General features: G+C 35.2%; 5 protein-coding genes across 10 annotated transcripts; 4 read left to right on the top strand and 1 right to left on the bottom strand.

Annotated features, from left to right (window-relative positions):
- Positions 1–234: 234 nt before the first annotated feature.
- Tnks (tankyrase) lies at positions 235–10,461 on the bottom strand. Of its 2 annotated transcripts, XM_076774494.1 has the most exons (13): positions 10,441–10,461; positions 8,034–8,396; positions 7,322–7,524; positions 6,918–7,243; positions 6,476–6,729; positions 6,063–6,396; positions 5,836–5,966; positions 5,529–5,757; positions 4,803–5,188; positions 4,268–4,720; positions 3,644–4,173; positions 3,213–3,562; positions 235–3,020 (listed from the first exon to the last, which is right to left on the bottom strand). In XM_076774494.1, the coding sequence occupies exons 2-13, from the start codon at positions 8,224–8,226 to the stop codon at positions 2,780–2,782; spliced, it is 3,630 nt and encodes a 1,209-aa protein (XP_076630609.1). In that variant the 5' UTR covers positions 8,227–8,396; positions 10,441–10,461; the 3' UTR covers positions 235–2,779. The 2 variants fall into 2 exon arrangements, with proteins under 2 accessions (XP_076630609.1, XP_076630611.1); XM_076774496.1 differs by lacking the exon at positions 4,268–4,720.
- On the top strand, positions 8,610–10,903 carry LOC143346422 (uncharacterized). 2 transcript variants are annotated; one of them, XM_076774497.1, is made up of 8 exons: positions 8,610–8,760; positions 8,823–9,120; positions 9,187–9,340; positions 9,454–9,596; positions 9,676–9,872; positions 9,949–10,339; positions 10,401–10,631; positions 10,737–10,903. In XM_076774497.1, the coding sequence occupies exons 1-8, from the start codon at positions 8,671–8,673 to the stop codon at positions 10,772–10,774; spliced, it is 1,542 nt and encodes a 513-aa protein (XP_076630612.1). In that variant the 5' UTR covers positions 8,610–8,670; the 3' UTR covers positions 10,775–10,903. The 2 variants fall into 2 exon arrangements, with proteins under 2 accessions (XP_076630612.1, XP_076630613.1); XM_076774498.1 differs by lacking the exon at positions 10,737–10,903 and having other exon boundaries at positions 10,426–10,599.
- A 1,185-nt stretch (positions 10,904–12,088) lies between these two features.
- Orc1 (origin recognition complex subunit 1) lies at positions 12,089–16,408 on the top strand. Its single transcript, XM_076774450.1, has 5 exons — positions 12,089–14,647; positions 14,710–14,983; positions 15,071–15,336; positions 15,425–15,708; positions 15,774–16,408. Exons 1-5 carry the CDS (start codon positions 13,173–13,175, stop codon positions 15,944–15,946), a joined length of 2,472 nt encoding a protein of 823 aa, XP_076630565.1. The 5' UTR covers positions 12,089–13,172; the 3' UTR covers positions 15,947–16,408.
- On the top strand, positions 16,407–17,357 carry LOC143346397 (uncharacterized). 2 transcript variants are annotated; one of them, XM_076774456.1, is made up of 3 exons: positions 16,407–16,829; positions 17,005–17,049; positions 17,121–17,320. In XM_076774456.1, the coding sequence occupies exons 1-3, from the start codon at positions 16,589–16,591 to the stop codon at positions 17,186–17,188; spliced, it is 354 nt and encodes a 117-aa protein (XP_076630571.1). In that variant the 5' UTR covers positions 16,407–16,588; the 3' UTR covers positions 17,189–17,320. The 2 variants fall into 2 exon arrangements, with proteins under 2 accessions (XP_076630571.1, XP_076630570.1); XM_076774455.1 differs by having other exon boundaries at positions 17,005–17,357.
- Positions 17,358–18,100: 743 nt separating this feature from the next.
- Positions 18,101–20,266, top strand: LOC143346396 (uncharacterized). Of its 3 annotated transcripts, none has more exons than XM_076774454.1 (5): positions 18,101–18,256; positions 18,330–18,487; positions 18,569–18,700; positions 18,772–19,541; positions 19,619–20,266. In XM_076774454.1, the coding sequence occupies exons 2-5, from the start codon at positions 18,455–18,457 to the stop codon at positions 19,995–19,997; spliced, it is 1,314 nt and encodes a 437-aa protein (XP_076630569.1). In that variant the 5' UTR covers positions 18,101–18,256; positions 18,330–18,454; the 3' UTR covers positions 19,998–20,266. The 3 variants fall into 3 exon arrangements, with proteins under 3 accessions (XP_076630569.1, XP_076630568.1, XP_076630567.1); XM_076774453.1 differs by having other exon boundaries at positions 18,126–18,256; positions 18,564–18,700; XM_076774452.1 differs by having other exon boundaries at positions 18,126–18,256; positions 18,561–18,700.
- Positions 20,267–22,816: the final 2,550 nt, after the last annotated feature.

Genomic DNA, 22,816 nt, shown 5'->3' with positions numbered 1-22,816 from the left:
CATTACAAATAGTATATAATTAACATGCAATTGGATTTCATTATTCTATTAAAAATTTAAATCACAGATTTCAAAATTACGCAGTTTTTTTCGTGTCGATTACGATACATACATTTGAATTTGAATTTACAATAAAAGCGGAAGTTTGCATTGTTGAAGAATGTTTATATAGAACGTAGGATAATTATATTACATAGAAAAGTATAAGGTAAAAATATAATAAATATTACAGGATTGGTATAAAATAGTACGCGTTGTTTATTTTCAAGTAAGCCTCCCTATTATATGTATAATGTAGAACCGGTAACTATTTGATCGCCATAACTGAATTTTTGAGGCATCTTTCTGACTATCAGGGTATTGTGTACAAAAGCGATGAATCATAGAATGAACCACAGGGATTTGTTGAAGCACCCCGGTGAGTAATTTACAATATTCGTCACGGGGTCTATAAATTACGTGTATCGATAGAAAGATCTACTACCGCTATTTGTCAATAAAGTAACGGTATCTGATAACACACAATTTGCAAGCGATGCACGACTTACTCGACAACGATGCATCGCAGAAATGAGACAGATTTGTTTCCTTCTTTGTAAGTATCGCAGGTATGGGTAAATGCAGGTATAAACGAGTTCTCTGGTAACACGACACTCCGCCATATTGCTTCAATGCAAAGATGTCTATTATACTCTAGTGTGCTCCGTTAACTCCATTGTCACTGTGCGAAAGATTACAAACACCTTTAACATGATATACCTTACTTAGGACAGCGTAAATTTGATTTCTTTTTATATTTAAAAAAAACGAATATCGCTATCTCATCGTTAATTGAAACGTTGCTTTTTACGAGAAATCAATCGCAAGGCGAGGAAACAAAAAAGAAACTACCGAACGTAACGGTAAAAAGAATTTTTTTTTTTTGTTTCTTTGAGTCAGTCCATTTTCTTACAGTTAAAGCATAATAATCGAATTCGATCGATCGACTACTGGTTTCGAATGCAACGAACACAATAACTGAAATTTCGGTATGTTAGTTTACGATACTTTGTTCGCTCTTTATGTAAGAATGCAGAATTAATAATCATTAGATTTGTTGCATCATCTTGAGCACTTACTTAACGAACACATACTTGATATATACACCCATAAATAAAACCATCACCTAAATAATTATTAGGAGTGTATTGAGATAATATTGAAAACATCTGTTTCACTTTACTCACACTCATACAGCTATGCTATTTGCATATTTCTTTCCTTCTCTTTTTTCGTTGGAGATACAAGAGAGGTGGTTTCATACCACAATGTACACATGTACGTACAAACAATATAATGCCGCGAATTATTTGAAGCAAGATTATTCCTATTATTTTAAGGAGATCACGGTAGCGATATCGACAAATAATGATACGAATAGTCTCCTATTTATAGAATATTACGTTGATCGTTGCGTTTTATATAACAGAATAGAATACTCCCAATTATAATGAAATTGCTTCGTACAATTTATATTAAAATAACTTTCGTTTGTAAGTTTTAATAACAAAAAGAGACTTCGTTGTGTATATTAACCCCCGTAATATCGGCAGTTTAATCAATCACGAGAGTTAAAAGATGCTAATATGCTCGGTATTAGAATTTAACGGAAAGCGTAACATTCATAATTTGTTTATCACCTGAGAGAAACCAAACCATACTCGTTTGAACATAATTAGCATGAATAAACAATAACCAAGTGTGTTTCGTTGAAAAGAAAAATGCACGTATAATTGAAGGTACACGTATGTACAATATTCAAAATTACTACGAGCTTATAGGAACCCTGTTGATAATATCGTCAATGAATGAATTATTCTATGCCTGAACTATCAACTGAATATATAAAATACTCGCATACGTATATACATGTTAAAGGTAAAGTCTAAAAATTTAATTGAAATGAGCGTTTCAAGTTTTTTAATGAGATGAAAAGAGAATACCATGCAAATGATACGAATACTACATATAATACCTTTCGTTGTGTAAATAATCTAATTTTTGTTTAGAAGTTTTGGTAGCTATACATCTACATGATTCATTCGATTGTGCTCATACGCCTATATGCGGAAACGTACCTATAATTATTTACAAATTAAATGTTTGTTCGCAGACTTTACCTATAACGCATATGATTAAAGTAGTTGCTTTAACCAGCACAATTATTTATTTCAAAATTGACACAGACGTGGAACTACTATGTCTTCGTTAAAATTTATTATGTTACTTGCATATGTATATGTACGTGTGTCTGTACACGCAGGCACGCAAGCACGCACACATATATCTGTAATGCAAGTAATTCTTAATAATGACAAACGTACATTTACTGATTTACATTAAAAAAATCATGCTGGTTTTTGATATTCTAATTAATTCATGCTGATATATACACCATAATCAATATACATCAATAATCAGTCGTGTGTACGAGTGCGTGGTCGATTGAGACCATTACATTATCACAAATAAATGCTAAAAATTAAATGTCCTATCAATCGTCTTCTTTGAACTTTAAACGAATAGATCCGATAAATATTGTTAAAATTCACCTATCACTGTTTACAAATTCATCAGAGTGACCAATGCTTCGACTAAAATAGATAACAAAAAATGGAAGAATTGATTCCGAATGAAATGAAATCGTTTCAACCATTATTTAAGACAGAGTGTTACACGTTCGCGATCTCTGACAGCAACAGAGACATCGCAGTCTTGCCGCAGGGCTGGACTCTTCCGATCACCGTTCCTCAACACTTTCGCTCCCACCACTTTCCTGTTGAGGCCTTGCTATCTGGTACGTAATAAGATATTCCGGATATGCTTGTTCGCCTCTATAGACGACATATTCAGGGAAAACTAAGCCACCCTGGGATGGTCTGCCCATTACACTATGATGACCTGGTGGTGCATGAGCCATCTTCATTGCCGAGAATTGCAAGAACGACTTACCCAGTGTAACACGGCACAGCAACAAATGTCTACAAATGGCAAACACATTATACGAAGCATGAAATATTAATTGTGAAAAAGCTAATTCAGATCAGAGTTGGGTACCAATTGTTTAATAGCTCATGAATTTGTCTAATAAGAAAATGTACTTGAATAATCAGTGGTATTATTCCCATTATTAACAAAGACTGATTCGGATAATGCTTGGTTTATGATCTCACCTGTGGCAGATATAACAACTTCTATCTTTATGAGCCGGGCATCCAGTACCGCCGCATATGCCGTACACATACTGATTACTTTTGCTGCTGTGCTCCGCAAAATAAATCCCAGCGCCAAACATGCCCCCAATATACGCGTGCCTTTCGTCGAAACCTTTTTGAACGATGGCGTTAATAAATGGACTACCGTGAAACAGCATTCTTTCGTTTGCTTGGGGCAACGTTGAGCCAGGAGTGGTCCTAGAACCAGTGCTCGGAGAGGAAGGTGCTGCTGCACCAACTTCCTCTGCGACCTCCTGCCTTCTGTGCGCGTAGCGCTCCCATAGTTTGCGATTTTGCACTTTTTGTATCTATGTTTTCGAGAAATTTCAATTAAATTAGCCAAGTAAAAAAACGCGATAACTTTTCGTTCGATGCAATAATGGACGTACCCTAACTATATTATATCGAGAAAATATGCCACCAGAATGACCATTGTCCCTATGCTGTCTAATGGTACTCTGCATTTCTTCCTCGACGGCTAAAAATTCTTTGTCCTCGGCCAACAGATCCACCAACAATGTTCCAGGCGCAATAGTCAATTGCCAAGGAGTACCGGCAGTCGTGTTAAGAAGTTTCTCCATTCCTTTAATTAATTTATGTCTATAGCCATACGCGGATACACCGACTTGCTTCAAATCCTCGTGACCCATTTCTGCCAATATGTCTAGCGTAATTTGTTCGCGTTCGAATAATTCTAATAAGTGTTCTAAACAAAGGCTTTGGAGGAAACCAGCAACGGTCGTGATGTTCGAACTGTCTTTAGATGAATCTTTAGAATCTCTTTCAGAGCATGTTTCAGACGGCGGCATTGGGCTTAAGCAAGAAGACGGTCTTGCGAGTGGCACGCATAACGTCATAGCCGTTCCAGAAGGCATAATGACGGTTTCTTGAGTCAATGGCGGTGGTGGGGTAACTGGAACTAAAGAAATTTTAACCATAAATATATATATGTATAATGGTTATTCAACAAAAATTCAAATTCATTTATTTCTTATTCTTTGAAATTTAATTACCTGCTACGATGCTAGGTGGTCTGCTGTTAATAGTATTATTACCATTACCACTCAAGTTAATGGCAACTCCTACGCCACTGTTACCAGATGGTACCGTTGGTACTACTTGCTGCGAAGCCATAGCATCTTGCAATAAGCATCTTACGTCGTCAGCGCTAGCTAAATCCACAGGAGTTTGACCCTCCTGGTTTTTTAAGAAAGGATCCGCGCCGTGTGCCAATAAAAGGGCGCACAGTTGCGTTCTCCCTTTCTGCGCTGCTTCGTGAAGTGGTGTAAAGCCCCATTTGTCAGTCGCATTTACTACAGTATTATATTTAATGAGTAACGCAGCAATATCTAAATGGCCATAACTCGAAGCATTATGCAAGGGTATCAATCCTCCTTTATCTTGAGCATTTACATCCGCTCCGCGTTCAAGCAAAAATTCCGCTACTTCCAAATTATTGTACCCCGCTGTGTTAAAATACGATCGGATTAGAATGTACGAAATAGCTTTGAACGTGATATAAAATCTGAAAAAAGCAATGCAACTTACCAGCTAAGTGTAATGGAGTACTGTTACGACCTTGAGCATCTCTACAATTGATATTGTCTTGAGTAACGAGTCGCTGTACCCTGGCTAAATTGCCTTTCTTCGCTGCGTCCAGAAGAGCACTGTTTCCACGTAACAAATCCGCTACATCCTGATCGCCATCTCTCACCAGATCCAACGGGGTTGCTCCGTCTCTATTCTTTTTAGTAGCATCTGCACCGTGTCTTAATAACAAGCGAACTATTTCGTATTTTCCTTTAGCAGCAGCCTCGTGAAGCGGCGTGAATTTCCACAAGTCCGCAACATTTACCGACGCACCATGTTTTACTAATAATTCCGTTACCTCGTAATGACCATAAGAGCAAGCATTGTGTAAGGGAACCAGTCCACTAAAAACAGAAAATTAACCTTTTCTATCAACAACAAAGAGTTTCTTTTTCTATGGCGTACTAATTCCGTACGCTACTACTCGATATTATTGAAATAAATCGAAAATTGAAAAATATTTTAACACACGATTACAATAAACCAGGACGAAACGACAAGAAATTTGCATGTTCTTATAATCAGTTTATGATTTGAGAATACATACTAATAGTTTTTGTATTTGTCTTGTACGCGACGCTATTAATCGTTCGAGGTGAGATATCTCTTTTACTTGGTTAAACCAATTAATATAATTTTATATATCGCGTGAAAGTAAAAGGTAACTTTTTAGAATAAACTTACCCTTTATCTTTGGCGTGTACGTCTGCTCCATGTGCCAATAAATACTCGACTACAGGCACTCTATTAAATCCCGCTGCGAAGTGCAGCGGTGTGGAATGCCGACCATCCAAATCGCGACAATTAACTGCATGTGGATTTGTTTGTAAAATTCTTTCAACCGCCGCTAAATCGCCAGATTTACTTGCCTCTAACAGCTGTGCTTCCGCATCGTCGGTCCCGCTCGGTGGATCTGTAAAACAAAAACAAGAAGGAAAACATTATTTGGCTAAACAATTATTCTGTGTCTGAGGTAAGTTAGACTTCGAACCTTGTAGTATTTTAAGGACATTTTCTGCAGCTACTTGTGCCGCAGTATAGCCCTGAAGCGATACTATAGATTGATCAACATTGTACGATAACAATATTCTGCAAGCTTGCACATTGTCTTCTCTAACACACCTGTTTATATAATAATATTTTTAATAAGAAAAACTGTAATATTTTTTCGCAAAATAATAATGGAACATTTCAAACGTTTTATACTGTGCACGATACCTGTGTAATACAGTTTGCCCTAATCCATCTAAAGCATTGATTTTTGCATTATGTCTAAGCAGCACATCCATTGCATCGTAATGAGAATGATCAGTGGCCAAGTGAAGTGGTGTAAGAAAGTCTTTATTTTTCTCGTTTAAGGCAGCATTTTTTCTAATCAAAGATTCTATTACTTGTTTTCTCTTGGGATAAGGAGATGCAACGGCACAGTGCAGCGGTGTGTCCCCAGTATATGGGTGTTTAAAGTTTACAACTTCTTGGGACAGGTACTTTTTTAATTTAGTAAGATCTGCCTGCCTGCAGGCATCCAAAAGACAGTGGCCCTTGTATTCGTCTACAATTAAATTGTATCTAACAGAGTCACGTTCTGTGTGTACGTTTATAAAACACAATACGATAATAGGTAAACATACATGCTAATCTTTCTTGTAATTCCAATGTCGGGGCCACGTCAATAGCGCTTTTACTGTGGCAGTTTAATTGTGTTGGATCTGCGCCCTCGCTTAAAAGTAACGAGCACACTTCAGCTCTGGATTTACTAGCAGCTTCGTGCAGCGGAGTGAATGCCCACAAGTCGCTTGCATTGACTGCTGCACCATGTTTCAGAAGTGCTTCGGTTACCTCGAAATGGCCGTACGAACAAGCGTTATGGAGCGGAACCAAACCTCTGTAACATTATCATTGTAAACAAATTACTTTGCGCCACTTTCTATTAGAAATCATACATCGTTCAAGGAATATTAAAGATATTTAAATTCATAGTTATTTATAGTCCTCCCACGCATTACACCACGTTGTCCAAATAAAGTATTACAAAATCTAACAATTCCTACAATTATTATTAAAGATATTTACCCCTTATCTTTCGCATGCACGTCTGCTCCATTTTGCAGTAAAATTTGCACCACTCTGGATCTGTTGTATCCAGCAGCTAAATGCAATGGCGTGGATCTCCTACCGTCGCTCGCGTGGCAATTTACATTTAAAGGATTTAGAAGTTGTAGAAGACGTTCCTCGTTTCCGGACCTCGCTGCTTCCAACAACTCATCCTTCATATACTCTCCTGTTAATACTGGTTTAGTTGCAGAATCTGCTAATTCTAGCGCTGTCTTCCCTTCCGTATTTCGGATATTTGCATCGGCTCCATGCTGCAGAAGCGCGATGCAGACATCTATTTTACCCTACAGAAAAAATGCGAAATTTAATAAAATTGACAAATAGATAAAAAATTAACGAATTAAACAGAATTAGGAAAGTACCTTGATCGCAGCTTCGTGTAAGGGAGTGTAATTCCAATTGTCTCTGGTATTTGGATTAGCCCCTGCTTCTAACAGAAGTCTGACAACATCAGAATGTCCAAAAGAACAAGCATTATGCAGAGGATGCAACCCTCCGTCGTCGCGAGCTTGAATGGATGCTCCGGCGGAAAGTAGATACTCCACTACGTCCCGTCTACCGTAACCTGTGTAGTAAGAATAAGAGGACATGAATCGGATCGGTAACCAAAATTTTTGATTATATAAGAAATATATGAAAAGTTTGTTGGATGACATATAATTTAATTAATGATTAACAATTACAATTATAAATGTATAGTTCAACTATACACTTTTGTATAGTTGAAACGATTTTGAAACTTGATAAAAAAATATAGCGATTGTTTAATTTTAACAAACTTGCAACGAATGAAGCTGTTCTTAGTAAAAGTTTCGACTATTAATTTGTATATAAATATCATGTAGGACTACAAGGTAAAATACCTTAAGTAGTACGATTGTCGCAAGTCTCCCCCATTTAAATTGCCGAATAACAACATTCGAAACTTGGTTTTCGAACTATTTCACAGTCGCGACGTGACACGGAAACATTGCATTCTCGATCGAAAATTTTGTATCCAGGCAAAGTATAATCCATAGATTATATTTTATTAACGAAGCACAATCGAAAGAGTTGGTATAATAATGAACTTACCAGCTGCAAAATGCAGGGGGGTGGACTTGCGTCCGGCAGTGTCTCGAGCATTGACCGTCTTCGATGTAACCAACGCCTTTACCTTCGCGAGGTCTCCAGTTTTGCACGCCTCGAAGAGCTCTCTCAAAGGATCCGTGTTTCCCGATCCCGATAGGGAATCGGCATTTGTCAACGTTGATCTACGTCCTGCCATTTTACACCGCCATTTTCACGCCACTATCCGACAGATACACTTCACTGGCTCATAGTGTTGAAAGCTTTCACGACGACACCGAGATGAGTTGCTATGGCACAATCCAGTGGCGCCGCCTTCCACCCAGAAACGCTCATTTTTTAAAACTCTACCGTATGAAGCAATTCCATCTGCATCAGAACGTAGAAACACCAATATAAATAATGATACTTATTGCGACCGTTTAATAAATTGTCCACTTATACTCGTTACATATGTATATTGCATTACCAATGCATACTTTATTTAGATTTTACATTCATAATTTGTATACAAACATTTTCTTCTCCAATGTCGTTTGAAGGAATTTATATGTAATTTGCGGATAGTAAAAGAGATCGCTCGTGTATACGTTATTTGAAGTTACACGATAACTTAATGTAATTAATATACATATAGTAAAATATGTCAATCGATGCTTCGTTTTATAAAAATGTGTTTTTACTTATGCAAGCTGTGCCCGCATCGTTCGAATGTAGAAAACAGTTTAAAAAGGTATAATACGATTAAAAGAAAACACTGTTTTCGATAATTACGATTTTGATAAAATTTTTTAGGGAATGTTTAATAAGCCCAATACTTGTGGTTTTATTCATGTTTCTCATTATTTATTGTCTGTCCATAATTCAAAGCAATTTCAAAAAATGGTTAAGTGGCCAATCATAGACAAAACTAATGTAAAACGGTATCGTGCGGAAATAAAAGATTATTTAGAAGTTTTAGCACAAGAAAATCCAGATATAAATTTTCCACCGATACTTATGTGCTATTTAGTGCATGCAGGGGGAATAAGGTTGTTAAATATTATGTGGAAAGTATCAGAAATTAGTCTCCGTGCATACATTGGTAGAAAATGTAAATGCTTAAAATTAAAAATATCCATGCCATCTCTACATACCTGTTAACTTTATCTTTTTTTAGATCATGCAACATTATTACAGGCTCCCAAACCAGGGGATAACTACAATATAACTAAAGCATACTTAACCAAAATAAATCTAAAAAGGAATATTACTATTTCAAAGTGTTATGAGAAAACAAAGTTTATTACAAAAGTTTTTAAACTCTTTATGCTGTATAAGTCATTTTTATTATTAAATATTAGTTTATTATTGTCATCGTACTTATGTACGAAACATATATTATTTTGTACTTTCTATGAAAATTTGTTTTTTTTTTCATTTTTAGAAGCAGAATTGATAATTTAAAAAATATACAAACTGACATCTTTAACACAATGGAAAATATAGAAAAATGTATACACGTAGCTCCAGTTAGATCATCGGATAAAACAGAATTAAGAAATATTGAGAATTCAGAAATTATAAATTGTGTGTACTATATAAAATTATTTTAAATTAATAGCAATTTAATCTGAAATCTGAAATTTTAATTTATCTAAACTTTTAGCGTGGGAAACAAATATTAACGAGAGTATTAAATTTATTCAAAAACAAAATGCCAATTTAAATAAAGTGAAAATTCTTAGCGATACATTACACAATTTAATTTTGAATTTATTCGTTGATTGTACAATTTTTGATGGTAATAACCTTCCAAATGTAAATACTGAAATACTACCTCTGTGTTTCAATAACAATGTACAGGTATTCTTAAACTAATATAAAATCATAGATATTGTTAATAATTTAATCGATGCCTAGTAATGCATTTCATTTAAAGCACGTTAATGATGGATTATACAAGAATGGCTGCTTAATATTTCACACTGTTTCGTTGATATTTAATCAAGTATTAAAACACATGAAATGCTACCTAGAAAATGATATTCCAATAGATATATCAAGCTGTGAATCAACAATTATCGAGCATTGTAAAATAATGAAGTCCATGGAAGAATCATTTCGGACACTCATAGTGGAAGTTACTGATACTATACGTGACAAAAAATGTAGTTTACAACAGAAGAGCATAAACTTTACTTCGGAAATAAATATTCTCCATTCTACGAATCTAAAAATAATTTTTAGTCCATTAAAATTAAACTTGTCTACTAACTTGTGTGACAATGTTGAAAAATTATATGAAAGATTATACTTTACTCCGGAAAAAGGTAATATCCTCTTAACATAAGCACAAATATTAATACTTTTGATTTCACGAGTGATCTTTAGGTAAATACAAGCACTTATTTAAAAGATATCAACATAATACCTCTGATACATCCAAACGATCAACAGTAAACCTTCAATTTAATAATAGCCCAGAAAATATTATGATATATCAGAACTTTCCTCCGAGACAATTATTTATTCGTGAACAAAACTCTCCCAATAAAATAAAGGACTCTCCAATATATTCACGATTATTATCACCTAACAATTTAAAGCAAAATTATTTCAAAGGTTTGTAATAATATTTTTATATAAATAAATTAATCGCTTGATAAATAAGCATACTCTAGGCAAAATCGCAATAGCAAAGCATAATGAATTAATATCTTTTTTTAGATAATTCAGTATCTAAAGTCCAATATAATCAGAAATAAACGAATCGTCAAAGAAGTTACAATTTCGAAGCAAAAAGTTCGATTCTACAAATTTAGACGAAGTAACACAAGATATTTACAACGTTTCGTCAAAAATTAAGGATGTTGCAGCTACCTTATCGAAATCTTATCCAAACAGTGATTCAAAATTATGAGGTGCAACTTTAATTTAAAACTAAGCTTTAAAACGATTACGAAATAAATGTATTTTGAAGTAATTTATATATATGTACATGGTCAGCGAATAAACATTATATTTTCACGATAATGGTCTTATTTTCTTAGATGTTTTTCACGGTTATTGATAATCCCAATGTTTGATGTAATTATGATTATACTACAAAAGTGCAAACATATTTACAAAAATTGCACATATCGTTCACATCAATTACATCACATGGAACATATATATCAACATGCTTTTGTGGATTCCCTTTTTCAGTAAGATTTGTGCAATCCTGTTCTAATTTATACACTACACGTACCGTGCTTCCACGAGAAGAAGGCACAGCGTGTTTACATCCCCACTCTTGCTGCAGTCCGTTGATTGGCTGTCACCGATCTTCGTCATTGTTTTCGACCAATGCCTGTGAGTTAGCGGACTGCACAGGAGTGAGGATGTAAACACGCTGTGCCTTCTTCCCGTGAAAGAATGCATAGAACCAGAGATGCCAGATTGAGCACCGGGTGCACTATTCACACTATGCCAGATCACACGTACGTGAGCTCGTAGAGTTTCGGAAAGTCGACAAAGGCGAACTGACAGATGCTCTCTTTCTCGATTCTCCGAAGCTACTCGAAATAATTTCGAACCGCCTCGTGGAAGTCGAGAAAGCCGCCCACGTTTGTCATGGATTAGTTCGTTATTTTCAACGATAGATGGCGCTTATTTTTCGACCTCAAACCCTCTGGTGTTAAAACGCCCAAGTTTGTCGTCGAATTCGAAGTTCGTATCGTCCACGCTAGATGGATTTCTCGACGAACTTGGGCTTTTTAGCACCAGAGGGCCTGAGGTCGATAAATAAGCGCTATCTAGCGTTGAATGTAGCGAACTATTCCACGACAAACTTGGGCGTTTTAGCACCAGAGGGTTTGAGGTCGAAAAATAAGCGCCATCTATCGTTGAAAATAATGAACTATTCACGACAAACTTTGGCGGCACTCTCGGCTTCCACGAGGCGGTTCGAAATTACTTCGAGTAGTTTCGGAAAATTGAGAAAGAGAGCATGTGTCAGTTTGCCTTTGTCGACTTTCCGAAACTCTATGAGTTCACGTACGCGTGATCTGGCATAGTGTGAGTAGTGCACCTGGTGCTCAATCTGGCATCTCTGCATGGAACGAAGTATGTTTAACTACACCAGGTTATCAAATGGCAGACCGATGCCCAGGGGAAATTTGTAAAGCTAGGAAACGTAAAAAAGTCTTTCTTCCCTTACATGGTGTACAGGGTTGCTATTATTAACAATTTTACCGGATATTTAAATAAATATAACCATTAGAATCATTAAACCACAAGTTTTTTACTTGTTGCGAAAATAAAACACTAGATGGTGTTATTTAAACTAATAATTATATTTTGTATTCGATACGTAAAATAGTATTTTAATGCGATCAAAATAAAATACATAAAATACTGTTATAGATGTATAAAATATATTTAATAAATAATAATTTAATTTTTGGATCGATAACATATTTCAAACCTTAAATATCATAAAGCACTTATTATAGTATACTGTTATTTCACAGCGATATGTACGATACATACAACTCATACGCGGGTTAGATTTATCAATATTTAGTCTTGTAATGTAATTATACATATTCAGTAAATAATATATAATAAATAATAGTTTAATTCTTGAATTGGTAAACTATTATAAACTTTACACATGGCAGAACTGTTGGTGGAATACCGTTCATATTTCATGTGCATATGTGCCTAAGTTAAGTGTATCGGAATTTTATTTTAAAAATGCAATCGTACGTATTGACAAATAGTAATAATTTAATATTTGAATCGATAAACTATTTACGTATTAGAAAGATTAAATAATATCATTTGGCACTTTAACCGCACGATTACTAAAAATTTCTTATATTGAAAAGGGGGGGGGATTTGGTATAACAACATTACAAACTATTATGAATGTGTGCGTTGGTGTGTTTCACGAAACAGTATTAAAGTTTGTTTTCCTTTACAATTAAATGTATAAATATTAAAAAAATGTATAATAATGACAGATAAATATTTGAAAATGTAAAACGTAATAAGAAATCGATGTATTGTTATATCATGAAACAATAATTTACCAAGTAAATTAATTTACTATTGTATCGCCGGTAACATAAATATTCGAAAAGGCTGCAATTCAAAATATTGTAACAGAAAGTTGCAATGGCCAGAAAATTGAACAAATACTCTGACAATCAGATTGTTGCAATTCTTAATTCACAATCGGATTCTAATTCAAACGAAGAAGTTACTATTGCTCCAAATAAATTAAAAAAAAGCAAACGGTTGAAATTACGGAATACAGAACACAATACCTCAGACATGTCTTCGGATATAGAAAATGTAGAAGAAGATAGCAATTTACAGAAAGAAAAAGTTTTGCTTAAAATTAAATTAAGACGATCAACGGAACAAAGTTTATATAAAATTGATAAAAATTTTGCACGCAAGAAATCGAATAATAAATGTCCAAAACAGAAAAACATAAATTATTCTGAAGAAGAAAACAGAGAGGATAGTTCTGGTAGTGGAGATAGTTCTGGAGAGAGTAAAGTTAAAGATAAGAATAAATTAGTACAAATTCAAAATGAAAATGAAGTATTGACCAGAACTAGAAATAGGAAACCACCATTAAGACTTGCTTCGTACCATTGTGATTCGTTAAACAGATTTAGGGATTCAGATTCCCCAGCAAGTCCTTCATCGCGAAGGAACAGGAAAAATGTTAATTACAATGAAGATAAATTATTTATAAATGCTATAATGTCTAATCTAAAAGTAGAAGACAAACAAAACACACAGATGAAAACAGAAAACAAAAATATTTCTACAGACAAATGTAATTTAGAATCCAGAACAATGAGGACGAATGTAAGAAATACAAAACAAAATTGTATTTCTTCTATTAAAGATAATAAGAATGATTGCGATACAGATTCTGAGATAATTAAAATAAAATCAATAAAAAAATCCAGTCATCCAGAAAGTAAAATTAACGATAAGTTGAAAAAATATTCAGATACAAAGGAGACAGCAAAAGAATATGATTTATTGGATACACCTATCAGGAAGAATAAACATAAAAGAGTAATTAATACGGAGAGAAATGTCGAAGTTGTTGGTAATAGTATGGATGACAGCAAAGTAAAAATTTTGGAAGATACAATTGAACATACTAAAATTCCATCTACAGTTATAAATCTCACACCTGTCAGAACAGATAAAAAAAGGAAGATGAAGTCTGAAGATACACTGCAAAGTGTACATATTGTTAATAATACTGAAAGTAATAGCAAAGAAGAAGAAGATTCGATAGATACGTATAAGCGTACTAAAATTTCACTGTCGAAGAAAAATATTTTAACGCCACAGAGAAAAAATAATACGCAAAAAGATATACAAGAACAGCTAGAAGAAGTTCATTTGAGTACTCCAAAATCTCGTCCCATAAAATGTAGTACTTTAACACCGTCGATGAGAGAAAGACACGGCACTTTAATAAAACCAGCTACACCTTTGCAAGAAGCTAGATCAAGATTACATGTTAGTGCTGTACCAAAGTCTTTGCCTTGCAGAGAAGAGGAATTTAATAATATTTTTACATTTCTCAAAGGAAAATTGGAAGACAAAAGTGGAGGGTATGTTGAAAAAAGACATTGTTTCCTATGAAATACAATTAATAACTTAAAATTGTTTGCAGATGTATGTACATAAGTGGAGTGCCAGGAACAGGCAAAACTGCAACTGTAAACGAAGCTGTAAGATGCTTGCAAAAGTTGACCAGTAAAGGTCAATTAGATGATTTTAATTATGTTGCGATCAATGGTATGAAACTGACAGAGCCAAGACAGGCTTATGTACAAATTTTGAAGCAGCTAGAGGGTAGATCTGCTAGTTGGGAGCAAGCATATCAAATACTTGAAAAAACATTTCATAGGGCTCACTCTAAGATGACATTACTCCTTGTAGACGAAGTACTTTTGCTTTTTAATTTTTAAAGCAATTCTATTAACGTAATTGCTTTCTATTGCCGTTTATTAATGTTAATTATTATATTGTAGCTCGACTTTTTATGTACAAAACGCCAAGATGTTGTGTACAATTTATTAGATTGGCCGACAAAGGCAACAGCACATTTAATTGTTCTTACTATAGCCAATACTATGGATCTACCCGAGAGAGTTTTAATGGGCCGTGTTACATCACGTTTGGGCCTTACCAGATTAACTTTCCAGCCGTACGATTACAAACAGTTACAAGAAATAGTAATGTACAGACTTAGGGACTTTACTGGTTTCAGAAGCGAAGCTATACAACTTGTTGCACGGTATTACAATGAATTCATAATAGTTCTCGATACAATAAAAATCAGTTGTATTTATAGAATATTTATATTAACCATTGGTTTGTTGTAGAAAAGTTTCTGCTGTATCTGGTGATGCTAGACGAGCTTTGGATATATGCCGTCGTGCTATGGAAATTGCAGAATCCCGAAACGGTGAAACAGTATCTCTCCAAGATGTAAGCGAAGCTGTATCTGAAATGATTGCGTCCGCAAAAGTTCAAGCTATAAAACATTGCTCGAAAATGGAGCAAATACTTTTACAAGCGGTATCCGCGGAGGTTACACGAACCTCTGTTGAAGAAGTATATTTTTATGACGCGTACAGACAGCTCGAAACGCTTTGTTCTTTTAACGGTAAGTCTTTTGTTTGTTTTATACAGTAACACCTTGATAATTACGTTTACTTTTTTATGTTACAGGTATACAGGTACCTACTGTAACGGAAGTACTTGCCATTTGTGTAAGATTAGGTGCTAGTAGGTTACTGATATGCGAACATTCGAGAAAGGATATATACCAAAAGATTTTATTGAACGTTTCCACAGACGATATTCATTATGCGATTCAAGAGATCGATTTCATTTCGAAATGATGAATGTATATCCTAATGCATGATCGCGTGTGATTTGACAAGTGCCTTAGTAAAAAATATAATAATTCGGTTTCTATTTTTGTGAATGATATTTGTAAATTAAATTATTTATTAATTAAATTGTATACTAAAGAAAAAAAATTGTTGATATTTTATACGACGTTAAAATAATTATGGTTAGTTGACTTGTAAAATTTGCGCTATAGAATTTATTTTCAATCATTTTTCATTTAAAAAATATTTTCACTGATTTTTAAAATTCATTCAAATAGAATCATGGTCTTAAATTCAAATATCTAGAGTTAGCCATATAATATTCAATAATGGAGTTTGCAAATGTAATATTAACAGTTAAAATTAAGTAAATAAATGATACCCTTAATGTTTTACTGTTTTTATATTAGGTATTTTCCTCTATACTGTATACTGAGGCTAAAAGAAGTAAGGAATATTCTTTTAAACTACACAGTGAGCTTAAAATGGTTAAGAACTAACGAGAATTATATAATTCAAGGATCTCGCATATGAATTTTGTGTACTATTAATAAACAATGTTCAAACGTATTCTCAACCGAAGCAGCATCTTATTGGACTCGGAATCGTGTTTTATAGTTTTTAAATTTTCCTTTGCTTGTGATAGTTATGGTTAACGAAAACATCGAGGAAACGATACTTGCGCTCCACAGTCAACAAAAGTGGCAGGATATCGCTAATTTAAGTTGTACTTTGAAAGAATTTGAAAAATGTAGACTATTTTGGGTATTACCAACCATTAATGATTTACATTGGATAAAAGAAATAATCGACAAATATAATGTGTTTGGATTAGCAAGTATAGGATGCGGGTGTGGATTGTTAGAGTGGTTGTTTCAAAAATATTCTGGTAAGTTCATTATTCTATGTTTATACGCGGTTGAATACAGTTACTCTTTTTCGATCAAACATTTTGTATAATTGTACTTTTCGTCAGTACTCGTAGTTGTAGTTAGAATATTCGTGATTTCTAATTATAAACTTTTCGTATACTACATTTTTAACGTTCGATCATTTTGTTCAAGGTCTGGACGTGATTGGTATAGAATTAGATCGGTCGTGGTGGTGTAGTAAATATTCTCCACCTTTGTTCTTGGAAAACATGGCTTTTGTTCGTGAAAATGATACGAAAAATTTACAGGTATCGGAGAAATATGCTCTTCTCTTTTGTTATTTCAACAATGCGTTAGCATTTTCCGATTATATTGAAAATTATAAAGGAAAGCTTGTTTTTGTCATTGGACCCAAAGAAGGTCAACATCGCTCGACAGATCCAATGCCTTTTGATACTAAATTTTACGAGCATGGCTGGAAGTTATTAAGCAAGAAACAACTCGATCGATCCAGCGATTATATTACTGTATATGGTAGATGATTGGTGTTTACCTTCGACGAATACTTAAATTAAACTGCAATCACCATGAAAACATTCGAAATGTATTTTCGAGAAAAATGTTACTCTTACATATTAATTTCCACAATTGAAATTAGCTTCGATAATCGACATTTGGCTATTTGATTATCGAATTGTCATTGGATATTGTGCTATAGTATGTTTCGTCACAGCCGACTCTGGTGCGAGCTATGCTGAGCAAGAGGCTGTAAAGTGCAAGAGCCCAATTTTGCTCTGAATAGACAGAGACACACAATGCTGAAAATTCTTTCTAGGTCAGAATTTCTCGATACGACATTTAAATACCGGAAGACGCGATATTTATTAAATAGCTATCATTGGATTATCAGAATAAATTGTGGTATGTCTCTAACCTATGTCCGACGCGTCGCGTCTATTGCTCTAAAACAACAGTACCGTGACAATAATTACTCTGTGGCGTGTACATTTTCAAATAAGTTATATAAGAATGAATTGTAGTACATGTAAAAAATATTTTTCACATTGTATCGAAATGATATATACATACATATATATATATAGAAATGTATTTAATAAATGATAACCTACACTTATTATAAAGCTTAAATTACGCCATCTTGTGTTTAAACTGTGCAATAATTAGAAGCTAGCCGTCCAGGAGAAGGGGATGCGTTTGGCGTGCCGTATTCCCCTCAAACGGAACGAATTAATGAACCTCTGTGTACATAATATCATTTTTATAAGATAATTGTTGATTTTTATAAGAGACCGCATTTGTTTGAAGGAAATTTTTTTGTTAATATTATAATGTTAACCTGCGAAGCACATGATTGTCTTTCGAGTCAGGATACGAAAATTGACGGAAAAGACATTTCATTTTTCCCTTTTCCTGATGATGTTGTGTGAGTATTTGTTACTCTTGTCTCTTATAAATATTGACACGTCATATTTACACATGTTATTTAACGTTTTCAGTCACAGGAATCAGTGGTTAAAGAATTGTCAGTTAGGTGACACTGCTAAAAGCGATAAACCACTCTACCTTTGTGAACTACATTTTGAAAAAATGAATTTTACAAGTTCAAAGGAGTTAAAACCTAATGCTGTTCCAACTATTTTTGATAAAGTGGAAGGTATGTGTAGCAGCAACAACATTGTGCTTGTAAAATATATTTTTAGCAAAGAGTAATAGTCTATTTATTATAGAAGGACAGAGGAAACGTAAGGCTGAAAGTGTATCCGAAACTGGCTCCAAAAGTCCGCCGCTAAAACAGAAAAAATTGAACGAAGATACGCATAGTTTAGTAACTCCACCTCAAAGCCCCTGTGCTCAATTAATAGGAAATGTAAACAATATTGGATTTTCAAGTTTAACGTATTTAGAAGAAAAGTTTATTAAACAAGTGCAATGTTACAGGTCGAAGAGATGAATGGAGAAGATAAAATGGATGTATCTTTCGATCATGATATCTCATTGAACGGATCTACTCTTTTAAAGTCTGGATTATGTCATGACGTGGAAATAGGAAAAAAACAATATCGTTTAACGATACAAATAGATAAAATTTATGGTAAGCCATGCCCTAGGTCAAAGAAGCTCATGATATTGGCACAGTTAAAGAAAGAAAGATTACAACTTTCCAATAATGTAATTAGTATGGATCAGAGAGATCTATCTTTACAGAAAGGTAATAGAAAAGCAGTTTGCGTAAAGGGTGGATGTAAGTTGAAAAAGTCTGTTTACGAATCGCAGCCAGCTTTTCAGTGCGAACACTGTGATAAGTATTACGTAATGAAGAAGTGTGATAATCAAACAGAGAAGAATAATATTTGTGCTATATGTTACAAGACTTTTCCATCTCCACAATCTCTGTACCTTCACACTAAAAGCCATTTTATGTGCGATATGTGCCAAACTGAATGTAGCTCGCAAGTAATGTACGAGAAACACATAAGATTACACGTTAATTCAGATTCATTGTATCCATATAAGTGTCATCAGTGTACAGAAATATTTGAACTGAAAGAAGATGCGAGGCAACATTATTTAATCGTTCATCCTACGATAAAATTACAAAATACAATTTTACAAGTGACTGCTTCGCATTTAACTCAACAAGTACCTCAACAACAAGATTATCGTTGCATCAGTTGCAACATAACATTTAGGAACGAACAAGCTTATAGGTAGGTTTTATTGTCATAAATGTACATTTTAAGATATTTTTTCAACCGTAAATTATAATTATTTAATATTTTTATAGGAACCATATAAGTTCTCATAAAAAAAAGGAAGGCTTGAGGTGTAGTATTAGCGAGACGAATAATATATTTCCAGTACCCAATCCTCTAACTGGTAGTCAAATAGGTATCCTTCGAGCTGTAAAATTCACCTGTAGAGTGTGTTCGATGGAATTCGATAACGTGGGCGAAGTCGATAAACATACGAGAACACATTTAGAAGAAGATAACGAAGAAGAACGCAAGTGCAATATTTGTAAAAAGCTATTTAAAACAAGTGCACGGCTCAATGAACATTTAAAGTTTCATCTATCGCGAACGCATTCTTGTCCCGTATGTTCCAAAGCTTTTATTAATAGAACTACTCTGAAAATACATTTAAAAACGCATGGTGAAGCATAAATTATAGTAATAAATTTATTGAAAAGTTTTAGCGCGAGTGTAACTCAATTTCGATTCGTGAATGTCTTGGAAATTGTGTTTTCACTGGTTTCACTTCTTAATGCGTCTACGGCGATGTATCGCATCTATCGCTAAGGTACCCATAGATGGAAACCTCTGTATAATGTGTACAAAATTGTTTGTTAATTTTATTGGTATTTGTAGCCAATGGCAAATGTAAGGAAGATTATGTATGTTAACGAAGAATTATTAAATTCTTGAACAGTAAACCTTTACGTTGTTCTTTATTCGGGCAATGATTCGAATACGTGTTTACCACAACTCGCATTTACGATCGTGATTTTAAATTATACTGCTTGAAAATTTCTACTATTTTAAGGGACAAAGAAGCAGATGTAATAAATCTAAATCGAAAAGTTGCATTCCTACAGATATTATTAGCGCGTGTCCAGAGGAATTTTACGAGGCGAGAGCATAGTATTTTAGCAACAAGTGTAGAAGAGGAAGACTGGCAGAAAGACGACTCTGAAGCCGCTATAGATTCACCGAAGAATGAAAATAAAAGCGAGCGGGCTCCTTTTGGGTGTGCTCTACCTTGTGCCCGCTCGAGGCTCATGGAACGCGCGTAGAATAATCCTGATTTTTCCGAAAGAAACGTTCGGAAGTCATTGGCGACGTGGAAGGGGAGGACGGTAGATGGAAACGAGGGCAAACGACCCGAAGTAAAAGGGAGCCGCCGACCAACCACGGGAACAATTGCACCCGATGTTCACGGTCATCCTGTCAACGGGGACCACTTCAAACGTAGCCGGCCTCAATGTGTTTATTTGCCCAACGTCAAATTTACTCGTTGGAAAAGGAGAGCTGCTCTCACCTTTCTGCTTTCTGTCCTTCCGTAGTCGCTGTTTTCTCGCGTTTCAGTAAAATCGGATCGTTTTGTCGCGCTAGATCATCGACGTTTGGGCGTGGCTCGTGTTCCCCCATTGTCGACTTGGTGATTTTCCTCGACTCGAGTACTTATTGTTGTAGTTCTCTGTAACACACCGCGCCAACCGAGTCAAAATTCTCGAGTATTTTGCTCTACTGTCGTTTCTTTAATAAAAATTACAATTCGAATTAGAAAATAACGTTTTGTATTAAACGTTGAACGAACAAAGGCTCATCGAGATTAACGTTCAATCGAACGGTAGTCTCTGGTTAGAGTTTATCTTTTATTCGTTATTGATATACCGAGCGTCCGTTGATTCGTATTAAAGTTGCGAATAGGTGGTTGCGCGTATTTAGTAACGGTCTGTTAGCGATGAAATGTGGCAGGACGGTCGACCAGGTATTATCGAAGGTGGCGAAGGAAAGCACTCTATAAATTCGCTATGGTTTTCCACGGTAGCTAAGCGATGAACCCTACGTGCATGCTGCTCGTATACTTATACCCGAAGGTTCCGTGAAAATTGAGGCCAATGGTGGGCTGTCGCGTGACGAAACGCGTGACTTTTCGTGAATGACCGGAGGAGCATCAAATACATTTTAATCCGTTGCTATTCGAGATATACAGGAATATCAATCGTCATATTTATTACTTGTTAGAATCAAATTGTTTAGGGTGTCGTTCGATCGAAATATGCAAAATAAAAAGTATACGGATGAAGAACGGTAAAAGTTCCGCTTTCTTAGTTGTTTTCTATAAAAATAAAATTGTGTCCATCTTCGGTACCGGCTCTATCTAGACAATATTTAAACAGATTACTATTAATTCTGAGAATGTAAACATCTTTGGTGGCTCGTTTCACGCTATCAGCGTGAATGAGTTTCGACGTGGCGATCGATTCGCCGCGTGTTTGTCGGATTTTCGACGCGGCTTCTTTCTTTTGAAGTATCAAAAGGAAACGCGCCGAAAAGGAAAAAGGTCCCGCGGCGAAATTTGCACGCGGCCACTTGACCGTACGTTCCGCCAAAGGGTTATGCTAATTCACGGTAGCGTTCGCAGTCGGGAAGTTGATCTGTCATTTATTCGATGTCACAGCATCGATGCAGCTGTATCCAAGTTCTACTCTATCCCTTAGAAAAAAAAAGTTCCTCGAAATACTTCCTAACGTTATTACTCGAATTAATTCCAGCCCTACGATAAAATTATTCGATTTCGACTCGTATTTTGCAGTAATTCTAAAACCGTTCGATTCAGAAATTTCCATCGATCCTGCACGATCGTAGCTGTGATCGAAGAGTCGGTTCGGTTTATCTCGTCTGCCATTAATCAAAAGGGCCGGGAACTTCCGCGCGAGTGACTCCTTCATTGAAGAGAGGACACCGGGAATAGATAGATCGTATAAAAGATCGTTCTACCAGATGGCCCGTGCCCGCAACGAAAAGAGACCCAAATCTCCCCCTCTTCCCACCGCCCCCTGGTCCCTCTTTTCATTCTTCTTCGATTTTTCTCTTCGCCTTTCCGTAGAATGACCAAGCGGCGGTATCTTGGACGGTTGTCTGTCTTAAAATCGCGCGTGCACACACGTTCCGTGGATCCACAATGTCTTTCATCGACGATCAAGCGAGACTAAAGCGACACGTATAAGCGTTGCTTTCTGCGTTTTTATTTATACCTTTTTAATTAACGTTGCTTTCTCACAACGTATTTTCCATGTTAGAATTGTTTATAGTTGTTCGTAACTTGTTGGAATAGGGCGGATGGTTTGGAATGGACGCAACGTTCGAATGCACGGCTCGATTGCAGATCGAACGATCGCGACTCGAATGCTTGCGTCCATCGTTTCGAAATCGAACGTTCCCTGATCGCCGATAAAGGTTGATAGTACGCGTTGATC

Source organism: Colletes latitarsis, chromosome 10, assembly GCF_051014445.1.
Source record: "Colletes latitarsis isolate SP2378_abdomen chromosome 10, iyColLati1, whole genome shotgun sequence".
In the NCBI taxonomy this organism is placed as follows: Eukaryota; Metazoa; Arthropoda; class Insecta; order Hymenoptera; family Colletidae; genus Colletes; species Colletes latitarsis.
The sequence above is the reverse complement of the archived record's forward strand: the minus strand, read 5'-3'. Positions and strand labels throughout refer to the sequence as shown.

Bases quoted from the DNA above. Each gene is read 5' to 3' on its own strand.
- Tnks (XM_076774494.1), bottom strand. From the start codon at position 8,226: ATGGCAGGACGTAGATCAACGTTGACAAATGCCGATTCCCTATCGGGA. The intron at 7,244-7,321 runs GTACTTTCCTAA...TTTTTTCTGTAG, and splicing joins TACACGAAGCTGCGATCAAG to GGTAAAATAGATGTCTGCAT. The intron at 3,563-3,643 runs GTACGTCCATTA...TCGAAAACATAG, and splicing joins CTCGATATAATATAGTTAGG to ATACAAAAAGTGCAAAATCG.
- LOC143346422 (XM_076774497.1), top strand. From the start codon at position 8,671: ATGTCAATCGATGCTTCGTTTTATAAAAATGTGTTTTTACTTATGCAA. The intron at 9,121-9,186 runs GTAAATGCTTAA...ATCTTTTTTTAG, and splicing joins TGCATACATTGGTAGAAAAT to ATCATGCAACATTATTACAG. The intron at 10,340-10,400 runs GTAATATCCTCT...AGTGATCTTTAG, and splicing joins ATACTTTACTCCGGAAAAAG to GTAAATACAAGCACTTATTT.
- Orc1 (XM_076774450.1), top strand. From the start codon at position 13,173: ATGGCCAGAAAATTGAACAAATACTCTGACAATCAGATTGTTGCAATT. The intron at 14,648-14,709 runs GTATGTTGAAAA...AATTGTTTGCAG, and splicing joins TTGGAAGACAAAAGTGGAGG to ATGTATGTACATAAGTGGAG. The intron at 15,337-15,424 runs GTATTACAATGA...GGTTTGTTGTAG, and splicing joins GCTATACAACTTGTTGCACG to AAAAGTTTCTGCTGTATCTG.
- LOC143346397 (XM_076774455.1), top strand. From the start codon at position 16,589: ATGGTTAACGAAAACATCGAGGAAACGATACTTGCGCTCCACAGTCAA. The intron at 16,830-17,004 runs GTAAGTTCATTA...ATTTTGTTCAAG, and splicing joins GTTGTTTCAAAAATATTCTG to GTCTGGACGTGATTGGTATA.
- LOC143346396 (XM_076774452.1), top strand. From the start codon at position 18,162: ATGTTAACCTGCGAAGCACATGATTGTCTTTCGAGTCAGGATACGAAA. The intron at 18,257-18,329 runs GTGAGTATTTGT...TAACGTTTTCAG, and splicing joins CCTTTTCCTGATGATGTTGT to TCACAGGAATCAGTGGTTAA. The intron at 19,542-19,618 runs GTAGGTTTTATT...ATATTTTTATAG, and splicing joins AGGAACGAACAAGCTTATAG to GAACCATATAAGTTCTCATA.